At 40.3% G+C, this 18,024-nt stretch overlaps 1 protein-coding gene across 4 annotated transcripts in view; it reads left to right on the top strand.

Annotated features, from left to right (window-relative positions):
- STARD13 (StAR related lipid transfer domain containing 13) overlaps positions 1–18,024 on the top strand; it is a 222,332-nt gene that overhangs the window by 140,398 nt on the left and 63,910 nt on the right. For all 4 annotated transcript variants that reach the window (XM_060129563.1, XM_060129562.1, XM_060129564.1 and 1 more), the window contains exons 2-3: positions 13,241–13,312; positions 16,075–16,156. In XM_060129563.1, the coding sequence (XP_059985546.1) occupies positions 13,241–13,312; positions 16,075–16,156 (154 nt within the window). The remainder of the gene's footprint in view (positions 1–13,240; positions 13,313–16,074; positions 16,157–18,024) is intronic.

The following is an 18,024-nucleotide window of genomic DNA, read 5'->3' as shown; positions in this document are numbered from 1 at the left end:
ATATACATGCTCACAGCTATTAGTAGTATATTTCTAAAGACTGTGGTCAAAACATTTGAAAGTCTTATGATATTCTTTTTCTATGCTCATGTCTGGTTATTTTCATGTATGAATGAATATATCCCAATCAGGTTTGTTGATCTTAAAAAGGGAGAGTGATTCCTTTGTGAAAAAACAGGAAAATCTTTTCACGCTGTTATTCTTCCAAGACTAAAACTTGCAGTAGTCTCTGGACTAGGAATTCCCAAGGATTCCATGCAGAGGGAAGGGAAGGGGATCAGGGCCCGTAGGAATGACTCTCCCAGTCCGTGCTGGGACTGTGTCAAATGCCCTGCCCTTCAGAAAACCTAGGCAACATTGAGATCTACAAAGACAGTGCTGCCCAAGGATATAAAACCTTATTTTTTACAGGGTTTTACTGTTTGCAAAGTACATTCACAATACATGTTCCCATATTTAAAATAGCCCTGTGACTTCAGAGGGAACTCATGTATCTGAAAAATGTTTTAGGTGTTTATTGGCCTGTAAATATTTAAAACTATAAATATTGAATATTTTCCTCTTAATATAGCCCTTCACTCTTTTAGTCAACATTCATTTGCAAAGCTCTGGGCTAAGAACTGGACATGCAAAGATAGTCTGTTTTCCAATCTGGTAATGTGTACCTGCAATATTATAATTTAGGAGAATATAAAAATCCACATATTTATTTAAGGATGCTTGCAGTTTTACCTGTGATATGTTTACAGAATATATGTGCACCTGTATACGTGTGTGTGTGTGTGTGTGTGTGTGTGTGTGTGTGACAGAGAGAAAGAAATTATTTATCTCACCAAGTTCCAAAATCAAAAATCGATTGTCTACAGGGAACAAAGCAGGAAAAAGCTGGCCCTTTTCTAAGCCTCCAAAGGTGCATGAAGTTTTTGCTGTCTTGGGCTAAATGGGAGTTAACTTTAGTGGTAAAATAAGTGAATTGGAATTTGATGAAAGCTATGTAGCCTCAGCAAATAAAGTGCCTATATAATAATATTGTCATGCAGAGAAGTTCCCAGGCCTAAGCTCTTTCTAAAAACCCTGGGTTAAGGACCTTTAGTTTATACATTAGCCTAAACAAGACAGACTTTATCTCAATTAAAATGTGTGTGTGTGTGTGTGTGTGTGTGTGTGTGTGTGTGTGAATATGTACTCACCGTTCCTCGTTTCGGAAAAACAAAAGGTTCAAAGAGGACTGCTTTCTAAATTTTCTCTTCACCATTGGGTGTATTGTGAGCAGTCATGAAACATTCATTATAATCATTTTAAGCATAAGAGCAAAATATTCCTTTGCTTTTAGATGTAAATGGTTGAAGTATCTGAACAGTATTGGAACTATTGAATAGTTTCCAGTTGCCTCCTCACAAAGCAGATCCCTGAAAACACACCTGGGATGTTTTGAATAGCGGGAATGACCTTGAGAGGAAGCCTATCTGGGAAACTTGTGATCTCTGGAGGCGAATGACCTTGGGCTCCACATTAACCCTCAACTTCTCCCCGTCCTCAATCCACAGGAAGCCCATATCCCTTGCTCAAGATTTACTTATTTGTTCAGTTTTGTTTTTTTTTAACATGGAAAAATAATCTTCTGACAGCATTTCCCTTAATGAAGGCTACATGTCTGATACAGATTTCTTTCCCAGGCCTCTGATGTGTTTGGTATGTTTAAACATACCTTTGCCCTTGAGATCTTCACATACCAAGCACATGATTGCTAATATTTTACTTATTAACCGGTAAGCACATCATAAACTATAATCACAAGACTGCCTTCCCCAATCCGGTGTTCATATCCTGAAAGTAGCAGCTGGTGGAGGCTCTTACTACCATTTTCAAAGTGTCACATTTCATTTATGATTCTCATTACACCTTGTTGAACAGCATTGTATGGTGCAAAGCATGGCTTCCTGCGATACAACATTATTTAACAGAAAGAGTCTAATGAAATCTTCTATAGAATGAAAAAATGAATTGCCTGTTGGATTCTTCTTGTAAGAAGAATCTTTGTGAAGGGTGGGTATTTGGCCCCTAGGCCCTCCTGTAGGCATGCTGAAATTAATCTATCCAAGGTCATGAGGTAATGAGGGGTGGAGTCAGTGCTTCTAACCACTGTAAGCCATGTTACCTCTTACATCCAGTTAGTCTGGTATGCCTTCAGATAAAGGAACGTTTTCTAAACAAATTGACAGGCTCTTTTTAAAAAGTTAATTCATAAAACTAAGTATGCGCATTCAACAAGAGAAGAATCTTGTTTTATTTAAGTAATAGGTATGCCATTAGTTAAGAGCAAAAGGAAATCAGAACGTTATCTTCATTTTGAACTCTCCTTTAAGGCAAAACATTAACCTTGCACAAAAATAAAATTGTTTTGTTCTAAAGAGATTCACTCTTGGTGAATTTGCTAGTTTTCGAATTTGGGTCACATTTTGCTCTTGATTATTTAAAAGGTTTTAGGAGTCTTGTAGACTCCAAATATTCATCTAGTCATTAAAACAAGTTGGGGAGTTTTTCTTTATTTGGTCTAGTTTATTTGTTTTGTTTTGTTTTTTAAGTGTAACCTTGAAACTGCAGCAACACCCTTTAGAAAATGCTAATTACATAAAGTTTTGAAATTCATCTTGGAAATTACCTAAATACATATGTAGGAGGTCAAAGACAAGCAGAACAGCTGTTACATAAAATCTCCACTTTCAAAATACCAAGAAGGAAGAGGTGGGAACATGGTCCAAGATCTAACCTCAACTTTGAACTTCCTGACTTGTGTTAGTTTAAGATATCCCTGTAGCATCATTTAAACATAGTTCTGGTGTATGAATAAACTTCCACTTGGAATTTCCTTTTTTGAAGTCTGCTGAGAATATAAATCAAAACCATATGAGATGCATCTTAATCCAGAATGTAAAATAATATGAGAAGTATCAACCCAGAAGTACGTTTACCAGGATATGCACATTCTGGCAAAATTCTTTATTTAGAATGGAAGCCTCCAGAGAACTGGATTTATTATTTTTAACGTATGATTGTGGAAGCCTAAACTGATAAAAGAAGGGGCTTTTTAAAATAATAGCAGTGGGAATGTTATTCAGCCAAGTAGAATGTTTGAGAAGGACATCTGTTGGCATGGAAAGAGGTTCAGAATGCATTGTCAAGTGAAAAAGCAGATTGCAATTTTATTTAAAGATTATATAAAATAGGTAGTATACTTGGCTTCGATACATGTACACATCTTCCTAATAAAAGAATGAGAGATTACATACATGCCAACAAAATGTGACTCGATCTCCAGATGATAGAATGAAAGTGATTTTTCTTTCTTTTTTCCTTCTTTCTTTCTTTCAGGTGTTTCAAATCTTAGGTTTAGATTTTGATTCTCTTCTGTTTGATTTCATTTAAGAGGAAATTTTAAGTCACTTTTATCTCTTATTCAACTCTGTTCTTAAGGGAAATAATCCTTTTATACCTGAATTCAGTGAGTATTTGGGCAAACGTATTAGTCAAGACCATCATTAATTAAAATTGTTATATGCTCAAAGCTAGTCAGGTAATTAAATTACATTTATATTGTACAAGAGTTAGAGTTGCCTAGACCCCCATTTAGAAGTAGTCATGTGTTTACATGACACAGAGTTCTGCCATTTCCTACTGTGTTCTTAAAATCTGGAGAGATCCAATTAAGATTTTATAACAATAATTACTGAGGCCCAAAGAAGTCTTTAAAATTAGAAGTTATCTACTATCTACAAATTGAACTATTAGAAGATTTAAAAACTTTTATCATGTTTTAAACTTTTAAAACTTTTTTATAGTTTATATAACTTTAAAAAACCAATTTGATTGCATTCATGATATATTTATGGGGTGTTTAGTTGACTTAATATCAGTAGGCCATGTGGTAGATAATAGTGTGACACAAATCAATAATGTATCACTGTGTTTGATGAAAAAGGGGTGTTCCAGCATACAGGTGGTTTTCCATCTCTTCAGTTGGGAGTTTAATCTCCCCCCACCTTAAATGAGATAAAGCTATTTCAACTACCTGTATTCATTTTAAATCGCTCTCTGTAAGGGATATATAATGTCAGTGTCTATTAATGATTTGCAAAATAGAAATCCCAATATTTAGAGAGCGAACCTCTAAGCTCAATGCTCTCTTTGGCCTTGAAGAACATGGAGAAAAATGAATCCGTAGCTGAAGACCTAATAAAAACTTAATTTCTTGAATCTGCCCTGATTTTCTGGGATAAGTGATGTATCTTTAGAAAATTATTCACAGAACCAATGCCACTGCATAAAAGTAGAAAGCATTCCAGAAAACTGGCAAAGACACATTGAAAAATTATCATTAAATATTTTATCCCAGGGCTTCCCTGGTGGCGCAGTGGGTGAGAGTCCGCCTGCCGATGCTGGGGACACGGGTTCGTGCCCCTGTCCGGGAAGATCCCACATGCTGCGGAGCGGCTGCGCCCGTGAGCCATGGCTGCTGAGCCTGTGCGTCTGGAGCCTGTGCTCTGCAACGGGAGAGGCCACAACAGTGAGAGGCCCGCATACCGCAAAAACAAAACAAATTTATCCCAGTAAATATTTTAAAATAATACACACACACATACACCATCGTTTTTATGTACAGTCAGATAGTAAAATTACACTTGAGTTGTGCATATCTTATCTTGGGATTAAATTAAGCAAACATGAGTTTTGACTGATCCAGGTATTAGAGTTGCTAAAAATTAAATGCACAAAGCCTTGAGTTGGGAGTCAGAAGCTTTGGTGATGTTGTATCTTGCCGTGCCAGCCCTACGGGGAGTGAAAGACATGAATAGGGTCTGTAGGATTCTTGTAGTTATTTTATCCAGACAGTTCTGTGCTCCTTCTGATGCCTGCGTGGAACAATTTTCCCTGATATCATGAAAACTTCTGGTGTAATTGCAGTACCCACAATTATAAAAGAGTTGGGCTAAGCAGCTGGAATAGCAGATAAGCCTTTATAAGTATAGACATCCAGATATGTCTGAAAATAGATATAGAAGGGGTTTTATTCCCTAAAGACATGAATAATTTTTTTTTTTAACATTTAAAGAGTAAGTCTTAAAGCAATATAGGATAGAAGAATACCTGTCCAAAGCCAAGATACCTGACTTCTTAGTGGTGGTAGGACTTGTCCAAAGCAGTTGCTCTTCCCTGGACAAAAAGTCATGGGCATGACACAGTGAATAGACAGGGACCCTTCTGATTCTGGCCATTTGGCTGACCTTGTGGAAGTTAGAGCTTCTGCTCCTGAGAGCCAGCATCAAGTTAGTTGCCATGGACTCTTATTCCTCACCTTTCCAATAGAAGCCAAAGAAGCCAAGTGAGAGAGAGAAGCCATCTCCAGAATCTTCATACCCTTGTCCCAAGAAGGGTTCCTCAAGATTCTGTTATCTTGGTGGGTCAATATGGAGGTACCTTGGCCAAGGGCGGCAAATTGCAACCCTCTTTCTAATTGTCTGAATCAGTTCTGTGTTCCCCTACCTTGCATTTCAGTTGCATAACTGACTCCATCCCCAAGAATCTCTCGGGATTTAGTGGTAGGCAGTGGCTTCACAACCTCGCAAGGCTGGGGATGTTCATATGCTTGTGTATGCATGCAGCCTCCCTGAGAGATAGCGCAAGTGCCTGATGGGAACAATATGTACCAAATGAAAGGAAAGAATAAAGAGCTACCCTGCCTCATGGTAAACTGGAGTAAAACAATCTGTTCAGAAACTATTTGGCTAGTAGAACATATATTTTCTGCTTTCCTTTTCTTTGAGATTGATTGCGGGGGTGTGGGGGAGAGGTTTGTGATATTTGTTCTTGTTTTCATACTATGAGGAATATGGGCATGGAGAATAGTATTTCTGTTCCTTGTTCAGTTGCAACTGAACTTCTGATTTTCTGTGATGTAAGTGTGTATGTGTAGGTGAGAGAAAAAGTGTGTGTTTGTAATGTGTGTGCACACACTCATGTGTGGATCCATGTGACAGATGGGCGTGAAAGAATTGTTTACATTTTGACATTTCATACAGGCCAGGCACTGTAGGCAGAGAAGCAGAATTCCAGGCAGAAATTATTATGGAGACTGACTGTGTTCCTTTCTGACACACTAACGGATATCCAGGAACAGCCTCAAGTCGAAATAAAAGTTTGTAGTGCATCCCTATGCTTCACCTATAAAAGGCACAGCTGGCAGCTGTGCTAAACTAGCTTAAGCTAGATTATGCCACTGTCACATGTTGTCCCCCAAATTGTAGTGGCATAAAGCAACACAAGTTTATTGCTTGCTCACATAACGTGTCAGCAGCTGCTCTGCTGTGGCTTTGTTCCCTGTGTCGTCATTCCAGGACCCAGGCTGAAGAATAGCCTCTGAGACATACCAGCTTCATGGTCAAGGGGAGGGTAGGAGAGCTGGCAGAACTAGGTGATGGCCTTTGAAGAGTTTTGCTTGACACTCGCATTCATTACTTCTGCCCACGTTTCGTTAGCCAGAGTGGGTCATTATGGCCAAGCCGGACATCAGTGGGATGGGAAAGTACATGCTTCCCAGTTGGATGAGAACTGCAAGTTCCCTGGCAGCTGGAAAGAGCAGGGACTCATTAGGAATGTATTACAGTGTGTGTGTGTTTTCATTATAAATTTATAATTATATAAAATATATAATTTTATTTAGAATTTTAAATTTATGGTTGTGTATAATTTATGTTAAATATATAATTTAATTTATAATCATATTAAAAATTTAATAGTAAACAAATAATAAATTATATATATTATATATTTTCCCCAAAAAGGCTGAAAAAGAGAGATTAAAAACAACCCTTGAGTGACTAAGAATAGACCTTCTATTTAGGTATAGAATTTGCTTGATTTTTTTTCACTCTAATAGAAATTACTTTTAGGTGGCTAGATTTGCTATGAATCCAGCTTGCAGAAGATACTTCACAACCTGAGAAATAAGGCTAGTGTTAAGAATTGGTGATGGAATAGTATGTCTCAGCATGTCTGTTACTCTTGCTTTCAGGAAAATAGTACACATAAACCCAGCCATGATTCTCCATCTTAACTGAGTACAATTAGGTGTCCTGAGGATATATACATCTTCCTATTTCTTTCTTCTATAGTTATATATTAGCTGAGTGCAAGATATTTTTCTACACATCAGAAAAAAGGTTGCCTTAAGTTATGGGGAGATAAAATGGCTGTTTATCACTTGGTTCACTGATTTGAATGTTCAGAGATTAATAATCTTAAATTTCTAAAATAACCTGTATTTTAATTCTATTACTAACTTAGAATATCATGGAAATAAAATGCTATGCACATTAGAAAATATTATACTTGGTATACATTTAAGACTTATTCAGGCCTTTTACACATTGCAATAAATATATAATTCAAAGAATGCAAAAAGATGTATCCTGTTGCCATGACATGGGATCTAAATCAAAGCCTATTGTTACTACAAAACTTGGTGTTCCCTCCTGAACCTGTGATGAGGGTTCTAAAGCCCTCCCAAGAGAAGGATGATGGTGGTAGTGCATGGTCCTACCTAATATTAATGCTTGCATCATTCTCGTCCACATATGGACGAGAATGGCACTGGTTTTGACAAATTTGGCCTAGCCTGTGGAATAAATACAGCCTATGGAATAAACACAGCTTCAATAAATAGGGACTTCACTTGAGAAATTTCATCTGAAAACAAAGGAGTCATTTGTCTGAAGAAGTTCGTGAATAATGAAGCTAACTCAGCCGTGCAAACCACCCTAAGCCGACAGCCTGAGCCTGTTGAAATGTTAATACCTTGGATATGCTTTAATGGTGATAATTGTGTCAACTGCAGACATCTTGTGGTGGTTGAGTCACCCATAATCTTTCAGAAGCAGGGTGCCCACCCCGTCAGCCAGTTTAAATGAAAAAAACAAAACACTGTTCTCAAGCCCACTTTTCTAAATCACATGGAGATCCATGTTGTCTTTTTTTCCCAACTTCTCTTGAGTACTTTTAATGAACGTTAAGAACGTTTAAGACCTACTTAAATTGGAGCCAGTTTGTCCATCAAAATTCCAGGAGATTTGTAAGAAGAACATAAATACATATGCCTTAAACTTTCCACGGTAAACCGGGTTCCTTCTAGCCAGCTAATTTTCTGATGATAATAATACTCAATTCGGCCCTAATTTGAATTTTTGGTTTAGAAGAAGAGTGTCCCTTAGAAATACCTTTGGGTATTTAGAAAGAAGAGTATCCCTTTGGGTTAGCTATGGGAAAAGTATTTGCTATGCCGAGAATAACGTAAATTTAAAAAAAAAATGTATTGAAATGCTTAGGTAGGAGAACACACTGTTCCGAGCACTTTAGAAGCACCAGTTTAAAAATTCAATGAGAGAGTAACAAGAAAGGAGGCCTGCAAACCTGGGCGGTAAATTTGCTGCGCTCAATACAACTCCTTACTTGACTGAGGCCCTCTGGAGGCTTGTCCACCTGACTGTACAAACATCGGTGATATTTCCTTAAAGAAACAGCTTGTAGGGCTTCCCTGGTGGCGCAGTGGTTGAGAGTCCGCCTGCCAATGCAGGGGACGCGGGTTCGTGCCCTGGTCCGGGAGGATCCCACATGCCGCGGAGCAGCTGGGCCTGTGAGCCATGGCCGCTGAGCCTGCGCTTCCGGAGCCTGTGCTCCACAATGGGAGAGGCCACAACAGTGAGAGGCCCGCATACCGCAAAAAAAAAGAAAAAGAAACAGCTTGTAAATCTCTTTTAACTCACATAGACTTCCAGCCTTCTCCACAATCAGACTGTGTTGATGAAGGCCTACTGAACTGTTTCCTCTTGGCTACCTTGATGTTGTCAGCTCAATTGGCAGTATTCAAAAATTAGGTATTTAAAAAATAAGTATCATTCTCAAAACAAAGTAAATTTTCCATTTTTACCAACAATACCATGATATGGGAAAATATTCACAATGTATTTTGTTATATGCAGAAGGTAGTCAACCAAAGATATTACCATCACTACCAGTTTGACAAATAACATATATTGAATTATGTTAACTAATGGGACAAGAGTTGACTTTTTTCTTTCATTGTGCCTTTCTGTATTTTTATAAATTTTTAACACTAAGCACATGTAATTAAGAAATGTGATAATACTTTCTAAAACCAGTGTCACAGGCTATGGTAATTTCCACAGTGACTTCGTTCTCATGCCCTTTGATGTGCAGCAACTCGGGCACCCAGTGAGACAGCCTCCCTCAGCTGTGTCTGTCTCTGGACAGAGGTCCGATCATGGTCTAAGCATGTAGGAAAGGCAACTGAGGCAAAGTGAGTGACTTCCCCCACGTAGAATCACAGATATGTGATGGAAGAGCATGCTAAGCGCCAAACTATCTTCTTTATTTATCGATTGGAAAGGTTTGCTTGGCTTTTGTGCAGGTCAAGCTACCAATTGAAAAACTGAATATCTCCCTTCTCAACCAGTTGATTTCAGCCCCCAAACAACTGTTGACTTAATATCCCAGAACTCCTTGGTTTCCTTGGACTTAGGGGAATGGGTTCTCTTAAGGAGCAGGTCATCCATGTGGGTGGTGGTGAGAGGGCCAAGGAATGTGGTTGGAGGGGAGCAGGAGTGTCGGGCCCACCTAAACCATGTAGAAGAGGCTCTGTTATCCGAGCGAGGGGGGAAGGGTGTTGGGCAAGCAAAACAGATGCTCACTCTAGAGTAAAATGGAAATGATTTTTATATATAATAATTACAAAAATTCTATTGAAATCCTATCATCTCCGGAGCCAAACAGACTGAATTTTCTCCAGTTACAATGTGGTAACCATGGTCGAGATCAGTAGGCCAGTCTGTTAAGGGCATTCTCTGGTTTCTCCCCACACTTACATTTGCTGCAGGAGACTTGCAGAAGGTTGGTGCTTTGCCTTTTAGCCCTGGAGATGCCACAGGGCCAGGTGTGGGTTGGAAATGGGGAACAAATAAAACTGTCATAATGTGATTTGAATGGCCCTTAAAGCTTTTACATAATTTTGTGCTGGCTAAGCAAGAGCTCAGTGGAAAAGAGATTTTCACACTCTCCTCAAATGTCATTTAGCTCTCATTATGTAGGCCTTGTGAAACATGACACTGGCAGTAATGATTCCTTCTTACTCCTCCAGGCATTTTGGCAGTTGCATGGGTAATAGGCCCCGGGGAACACATTAGCATTTGGCTGACAGGTGTTAGTAGGGGCTGTGGGGAATAGGTAGGAATCGTAAGGCTCTTTTTATCTCCAACTCAGCTTGGTGGGCAGTCACATTTGATAGTGGTTAATTGTGCTCCATTGTTTTGTTTGTTTGCTTTGTCACTAGGTGGTTTTGCCCTTAAGAGTTGGGGGAATGTGTTTGGGAGACATTTCAGAAACAGAACAGCAAGTTGGGTGTGGTGGGGAGGAGCCATCCACCATGGCTGGGATGTGGCTTCTTCTCATTTATTATTTACTAATTGCAGCTTTTTTTGTTGTTTGTTTGCGGTACGCGGGCCTCTTGTTGTGGCCTCTCACTGTTGCGGAGCACAGGCTCTGGACGCGCAGGCTCAGCGGCCATGGCTCACGGGCCCGGCCGCTCCGCAGCATGTGGGATCTTCCTGGACCGGGGCACGAACCCGTGTTCCCTGCATCGGCAGGCAGATTCTCAACCACTGAGCCACCAGGGAAGCCCCTACTAATTGCAGCTTTTGTTGTCTTTTGCCTGGGAGACTTAAAAACAAAATGCCAACCCATTTAAAAAAATCAGTTTATTTGAGAGTTTGATTTACCTGGGTTCTGGTTAAGATTTGACTATTTATGTTTATGTATGGGTAGAGTTTCAGTTCATTATCTAGGTTACTCTTATGAAAAAACAAAATGAAGTTATCTAGGGAGCCTTTTACATAAAATCTCCCAGGCTAGCCTGAGCCCTCTTCCACTGCCCAGCCAGTCTTAGTTTCAAAGACAGTCTTTCCATGAGGACCCCTGCTGCCCACCTCTACCCCAGCTCTCTGTCCTTCTTACCACAGCATCTGGTGGAGTGTACGCTCCTTTACCAGTTACTTCCTGCTCCCCTTTGAGCTTGCTGTGTGGCAGAGCTCCTGCCTTCCAGTTCGCCCCCATTTGTTCTTCTTGGTCTGTCTCTCTGGGGCTCTCCTGCTTAACAGTACATTTCAATAATAGTAAAAGCAATAATAAAATAGAAAAAGGCCTACTATTCATGTAGTTCACATAACAGAATTCTGTGCTTCTCTCTAAGACTTGCTGACTCATAACTGTTTAGAGCATGTCTAGAAATTAGGTATTTTCTCATCACTAGCCCCTGTAGCATGTTGAAGAAGAAAGCAGATCTGAAGCTTGAAATTTTAGAAGGCAACAGCCTATCTTTGACTTGAGAGTGACTCACATTTTCTCCATGTTACAGTCAGAATGTGCATTTCCTACTTCCCCTGAAGTACTTGTGCAGTTATCAAAGTGGAAGCCTTCACATAAGGACTCTCAAATGAGTACTAAATAAAACTTTAGAGACGTACAATAATTGTGCTTTGTACCTTCCAAAGGGAAAACCCAAGTTAGCCAATACAGTACAATCCAGCCAATTCATTTTGACCTGCACTTGTGGGTCTCACCCCTCCTCATAGAAATGCTTTTATTTCCAGCTTGGTGCCCCAGATATTTCTGAATGATGTGTACAAGGCAGGAATGAGACCTATTAGGTCTGTGCTGGTAGTAAGTATGTAAAAAAAACCCTCATGTCAGAGAAAAAACCCAAGATTTAGAAATCATCAGTCTCTGGAATGACAATCGATTAGGGGATGCCAGAAGAAGCAGGGACTCTGGGACAGGGGCCACCACAGGCCCTGTTTCCCTGGATTTAATAACATATCTCAACCCATATCCAACCAGATCAGTGGGACGGGGCTTTAGGCTTTTGCTCTTCCCTTTGGAGCCTGTGGATGTCCTGGCCTTTGGTCTGTTTTCCTAACATAGACCAGATAGCTCTGTCACATTGAACATTATGCGGCAAAGACACTGAGCTTTCAAAGTAGGTTGCAGTCTCTGGCCCACTGCTGATGCTAGCGTGGATCGTTTTTATGAAGCGATCCCAAGAACACCTGGTACTCTCCAACTTTGGCTACAGGGGAAAACGAACGTCAGAGTAAATGGAAATACAATGACCTGACCGGGCTCCCTCCCAACAGCAGAGGAAGAGGCCTGGGTAGAGACCTGTTGTAATCGGCTGTTTAATTTTGTTTGGAGAAACTGGACTTTTGACAGATGAACTTCTTTTCCCCTGCATTCATATTTATCTAACAGAGTTGTGGTTGGGAAGTGATCCAGGATTCACGAGGTCGAAAAGTGACCGGGTTCACATACTGTAGACTCTCCCCATCTCCCTCCCAAGTTCTCCAGGCAGGTGGTCCCGTGCACTCTTGGTATGTCCACACCAAAATCGGTCACCCAAAGGCCATATCAACTTCTTGGGGCTGGCCCTCAGAGATTCTAGCAGCGCCATCAAACACATGTCTCAGTTCCAGGTAACCAGCTTTACTGTTCCATGCAGCACTCAGCAGCTTGAAAATCATTAGAATGTGCTTGATGAATGCACATCTTATTACAAGGCATTTGGAATTAAAGCCATTAGTAAAATTAAAGAAATAGTAACACACTGGATTTTTGTTAATACCTCTCCTTATGAGAAAATACATTTTCACAAACTGCCCAGTTGTATTCGTTCTTTCATTATCCCCAGAGTAAAAGAATAAAGGAATGTAGAATAAATAGTCTTAGCTTTATCTTTGAAAGTTTAAAACAATTTATTAGAAAGAAATCATAAGGAAGTTTTTCCACCTTCTCCTTAGTCCCCTGTTTCCCTAGTGTATAAAAAAGACATTTTTCCCTCCCTGAAACCCAGCCTTTGTGTTCTGTAGTCTGTGGTTTTGCTATTATCCAAATACTTATGGATCAGCATTGAAGATAAGCTTAGCAGACACGTAACAAGTACCTTTGTGATACCTGTTCACTTTATACCCATTTCTGGGTAGGCTACTTACACAGACTTACGTGAGAACAATTTTGCTTTGTAATAACATGCACAGTGCCCACCAGTTCCTCATTCATTGCGGAGGTAGAGACCAGTGGGTGGCCGTTGGACTCACACATTTCCCTTTGTTGTATTTTTCAGAAATTGAGGCGAAGGAAGCATGTGACTGGCTCCGCGCTGCCGGGTTTCCGCAGTACGCTCAGTTATATGAGGGTAAGTTGGGCTTTTCTTCTCTCTTTATAAAGAGAATAAATTCAGAATATGTCCTGTGGTGTGTTTTGACTTCCAAATCTTTCTCAACCATTTTTCCTCCTTGCCTCCACCTTTGCAATGCCCAGGGCTTATCCTGATGCCGATTTAGAAATGAGGCTTGCTTCCTGAGCCTGCCTCACCTTTGGCCCCTCCCCGCTTCTCCCTTCTTTACTTCTTGCTTTGCTCTTTCTGCTTCTCACCTCTACCGCCGATCCCAGCTCTGCCTCTTCCTTCCAGTGTTCTGCCAACAGCAGCTTTTCTGCACTTCCTTCCTTATCCCTTTCCGTGTTTTTTCTTCACTCTCTGTTTTCTTGAAAGTACAATAAATGAATTGTTGATAAATTTCCTAGAAATCACAAAACTAATTTATCTTGAGACTTTTCTTGAGTTCTGTTTACTTAACCTGAAAATGCTTAAGATGTAACATGGATTGGATGTTATTTTTCAGGGTTTTAAGTAAGGTGCTTCTGTTGCCAGCATCATACTTACTTCCATTGATGTTCTGACAGTTAATAAACATACTCACCTTTATCTTACTGATACCTAAAATTATAACCAAAGCATCTGCTTCCTGGATAGTCGTATAGTGAACTAGTCAGGATCCCAGCAGTAAGCATACTCCAGGCAATCTGAGGGGGATTTATTTCTAAAAGTGTTCATTGCAAAGATGTGGGCAGGACATAGGAAACCACGAGGAACAGTCCAGGAGCCCAGAGCTTGTAGCAGCACAGCTGTCACTACCCTAGGCCCAAAGCCATAGGAGGGAGAGGGTACCAGAACCCAGGAGAGAGGGTCTCCGAGCAGGCCCTAGGAGTGGAGGGCGCAGCTGGTGATGGCCGCCTCCCCTGGAGACACCAGGAGAGCAAACGCCCTGACCTCACACTCCTCCCTCCCTCCACCTCCAGCCAGGGCTTCCCACTGGCCAAACACAAAAGGAAGCAGAGGGCATGGATCCCCTTGAATGCCATCCACAGCTGATCCTGGGGCACAAAGCAGTTTACAAAAAAGTGGAGAGTGAATCTTTAGGGGTAAACTGAGCATATGTAGCACACTAGACAGTATAGACTTCTGTTCCTGATGACGTAAAATTCATGTGGGATGGAAAGAATCAACAAAATTAACCTTTACTCACTGGTGAATCTCATCTATTCACCTAGAAGCTCAGTTTTATATTAAAAAAACAAACAAACAAAAAACCTTCTACTTCTCTCACGTAAATTCTGAATGTGCTGTGAAGTCTAAGGTCTCTGATAAAAGCTTTCAAAAAACCATAGCCTTTTAGACAAGGAGGAGGGTCTTACAGTTTTGGTCTAAGCAGCCGCCATTCCCCCACCCCCACCAGCAATGCACTGATTATGAGAGACCCAAAAAGGTTAAGTGACTTTTACAAGATTATAAAGTAGAAGAGTCAGAATGCTCCTTCATGAGATAGATTTTCTACTGTAATGTGCACTCAAAATACTATCCAATTTAAATGTGAAGAGTCTATAAATGACTAAGAAGTAAAGATATCTCATAAGTGGGATGGGCTTGTCATATTGTGTTTAAGCCATATGCATTTAATGGCTGTAATAAGAATAAGAACAAATACTTTTATAGAGCTTACTATGTGCCAGCTACTGTTCAAAACACTGTACATGTACTATTCACTTAATATTCACAACACCATAGGGGAGGTATTATAATTATCATCATCCCCATTTTACAGATGAGGAAACAGAGTCCCAGAGGAGGTTAAGTGATTTGCCCACAGTCTACAGCTAGTGAGTAGCAGAGCCACGACTTAAAGCCAGAGCAACTGGGCTTCCATGTCTGTGTTCCTCATGACTACACATTAACTCCTTCTCTAGCAGAATGAGACAGTCTACATTCAGGAACTGTCTAGAATTCACTCTGGAATTCACCTTTTTTCACCAGAAGAGGAATTGTTTCTCTTTTCAACTTGCAATAAGAAAATTGGTACCCTTAGATTTATTATGATTGACAAATGTCAAATATAAGATGAGAAAGAGAAAGAATGGTAGGATGATGATGATGATAATGGACCAACATTGATGGTTAGATTTGGCCATGGACTTTATTCCAATGATCTCCAGATTTTTACCTCCACAGATGAGGTACCTAAAATTAACACTGTGACCTGAGCATTGCCCATGACCTCCAAATCTGGCATGAGTAGTCTGTGGGAGAAAAGTTACAATGTTGGAATTTCTCCTTTTTTATTGGATAGAATCAGTTGTTTGAGTATTTTGCTGACACTCCAAAGTGACTCAAGATTTTGTTACAAAATAAAATACTTCCGGTATTTTCCTTTCTGAAGGAAAAAAAAAAAATCTGCCAAACTAAGTATTTCATGAACTGATCAGGACAGAAGTCAGCAACCTCCACTTTAGGTGGATGGTGAGAGTGGGAAAGTTCTCCATACAGGCAAAAGTCTGTGACAGTGATGAGCTATAAAAATGCAGGCACTTGGTATGCAGTCCTATCCAAGGTCAAACACTTGGTTATTTTCATATTTCACACTTTTTTGTATTCTTAAAAGCATTTATTGGGATAAAAGTAAAAATTTCTGCTCTCTAAACATTACCAACACACCTGTCAATGGGGAGTAACTGCTGTTAAGATGAGCCATGAGTACAGAAACATGGTGGCCTGAAGATATTGGTGCCCATTCAGATAAAACAAGGCATATAAACTCCTTTGTCTCTCTTTGTCTCTTTCAGACTCACAATTTCCCATCAACATTGTGGCTGTCAAGAACGATCATGATTTTCTTGAAAAAGACCTTGTAGAACCTCTTTACAGGTAAATCATGGGAAGTATTTTTGCTTCTTTGATTGTTCAATGTCTAATAGTTATCACTATATTGAGCGGCGAGTTCAACAACAATTCAGTAAGTACTTATTGAGTACCTACTATATGCCAGGCATGGGTCCAGGCTGTAAGTATATTATGGTGACCATGATCAGTCATGGAGCTTAAATCCTAGTGGGAAGCTTCAGACAATAGATTGGGAAAAAGAGAGAATGAGTGAGAGAAAAAGAGGGAGAAGGAGAGATTATCTCAGAGAGTGTTAAGCTATGTTAAAAAAGTAAAACAAACTGAGGCTATAGACAGTGATGGGGTGTGGGTGGGTTAGTGGGAGAAGGCATTGTGGGGGACCAGAGCATGAGTGGTCAGGGAGGGCCCTGTAGAGCTCCATGAGTATGTCAAACTCAGCTGTATTTTTTGCAAAGACAAATGATTATATCAGCAAACTAGAATATGTAAGCTCAAGTAGTTATATCTGCAACCTGAAATATTTGAGCCTTCACTATGTAATAGATGATATAAGGAGACAAAGATGAATAACTCCCTCCCCTCAGAGAGTGTCTAATCTGGTTGGAGAAATCTAACTGAAGAAATGAAGCATAAATGAACAAATAAAATAATTATAATTTAAGTAATAATAAAAGATACCAATGTAATCAATATCTCTGAACAATTAAATGTGCATGAGAGGTTCTATGTGTCTGTAGGAATTTGAAGTTTCCTAACTAAAGCCCTGGCGAGAGGTCAGAGCTGGAAATAAATATTAGTTACAGGAGGTGAGTCATTTTTCCAAGGCTACAGAGCTAGTTATGGGCTAAACTGACTTTAAAACTGCAGTCCTCATAACTTGCAGTCCAACAGTTTTTTCTCATACATTCTGCATTTGACATAGAAAAGACGGTAGTTTAGGGACTTCCCTGGTGGCACAGTGGTTAAGAATCTGCCTGCCAACGTAGGGGACATGGATTTGAGCCCTGGCGCAGTGGTTAAGGATCTGCCTGCCAATGCAGGGAACATGGGTTCTAGCCCTGGTCCAGGAAGATCCCACATGCTGCAGAGTAAGGACACTCCGATATATATTAGAATAGTATATAAATAACCATAGGCTTGCTGATTCTGTAGACATATATATTTCTGCGTTCATAAGCTGGTTACTCTGGGATTCCTATATGAAGGTAGATTTGCGTTAAGGAATGATCTCTGAATGTTGAAGGAGAGCATTACTGTGGGTTTGCTTAAGTGGGTAGAAGAGCAAAGAACTCTTTAAATCACAAATTGCAGGAACTGGCTATTTGGACTCAAAAACAAACAAGCACAAAATGCCATTTGTGAGCGTTTACGAGAAGAATGGGTAGTTTGGTTGTAATTCTTTTTTTATATATATATATAAATTTATTTTATTTTATTTTTGGCTGTGCTGGGTCTTCGTTGCTGCATGCAGGCTTTCTCTAGTTGCGGCGAGTGGGGACTACTCCGTGTTGCAGTGCACGGGCTTCTCATCGTGGTGGCTTCTCTTGTTGCGGAGCACGGGCTCTAGGTGCACGGTCTTCAGTAGACGCGGCACGCGGTCTCAGTAGTTGCCACTCAAGGGCTCTAGAGCGCAGGCTCAGTAGTTGTGGCATGCAGGCTTAGTTGCTTCGCGGCATGTGGGATCTTCCTGGACCAGGGCTCGAACTTGTGTCCCCTGCATTGGCAGGCAGATTCTTAACCACTGCGCCACCAGGGAAGTCCGGTTGTAATTCTTTAAAGGCAATGAATTGGAAAAGCAGTGCTTTCTCCTCAGCATGTCTGATGCACACCAAGGCTTCATCCAACTCAGAACTATTGCACCACCACCTCATCCTGAGTTTTCCCTCTTAGTT

The sequence above is a fragment of the Lagenorhynchus albirostris genome, chromosome 18 (genome assembly GCF_949774975.1).
Source record: "Lagenorhynchus albirostris chromosome 18, mLagAlb1.1, whole genome shotgun sequence".
NCBI lineage: Eukaryota > Metazoa > Chordata > Mammalia > Artiodactyla > Delphinidae > Lagenorhynchus > Lagenorhynchus albirostris.
This window is presented reverse-complemented; position numbering and strand designations above follow the sequence as displayed.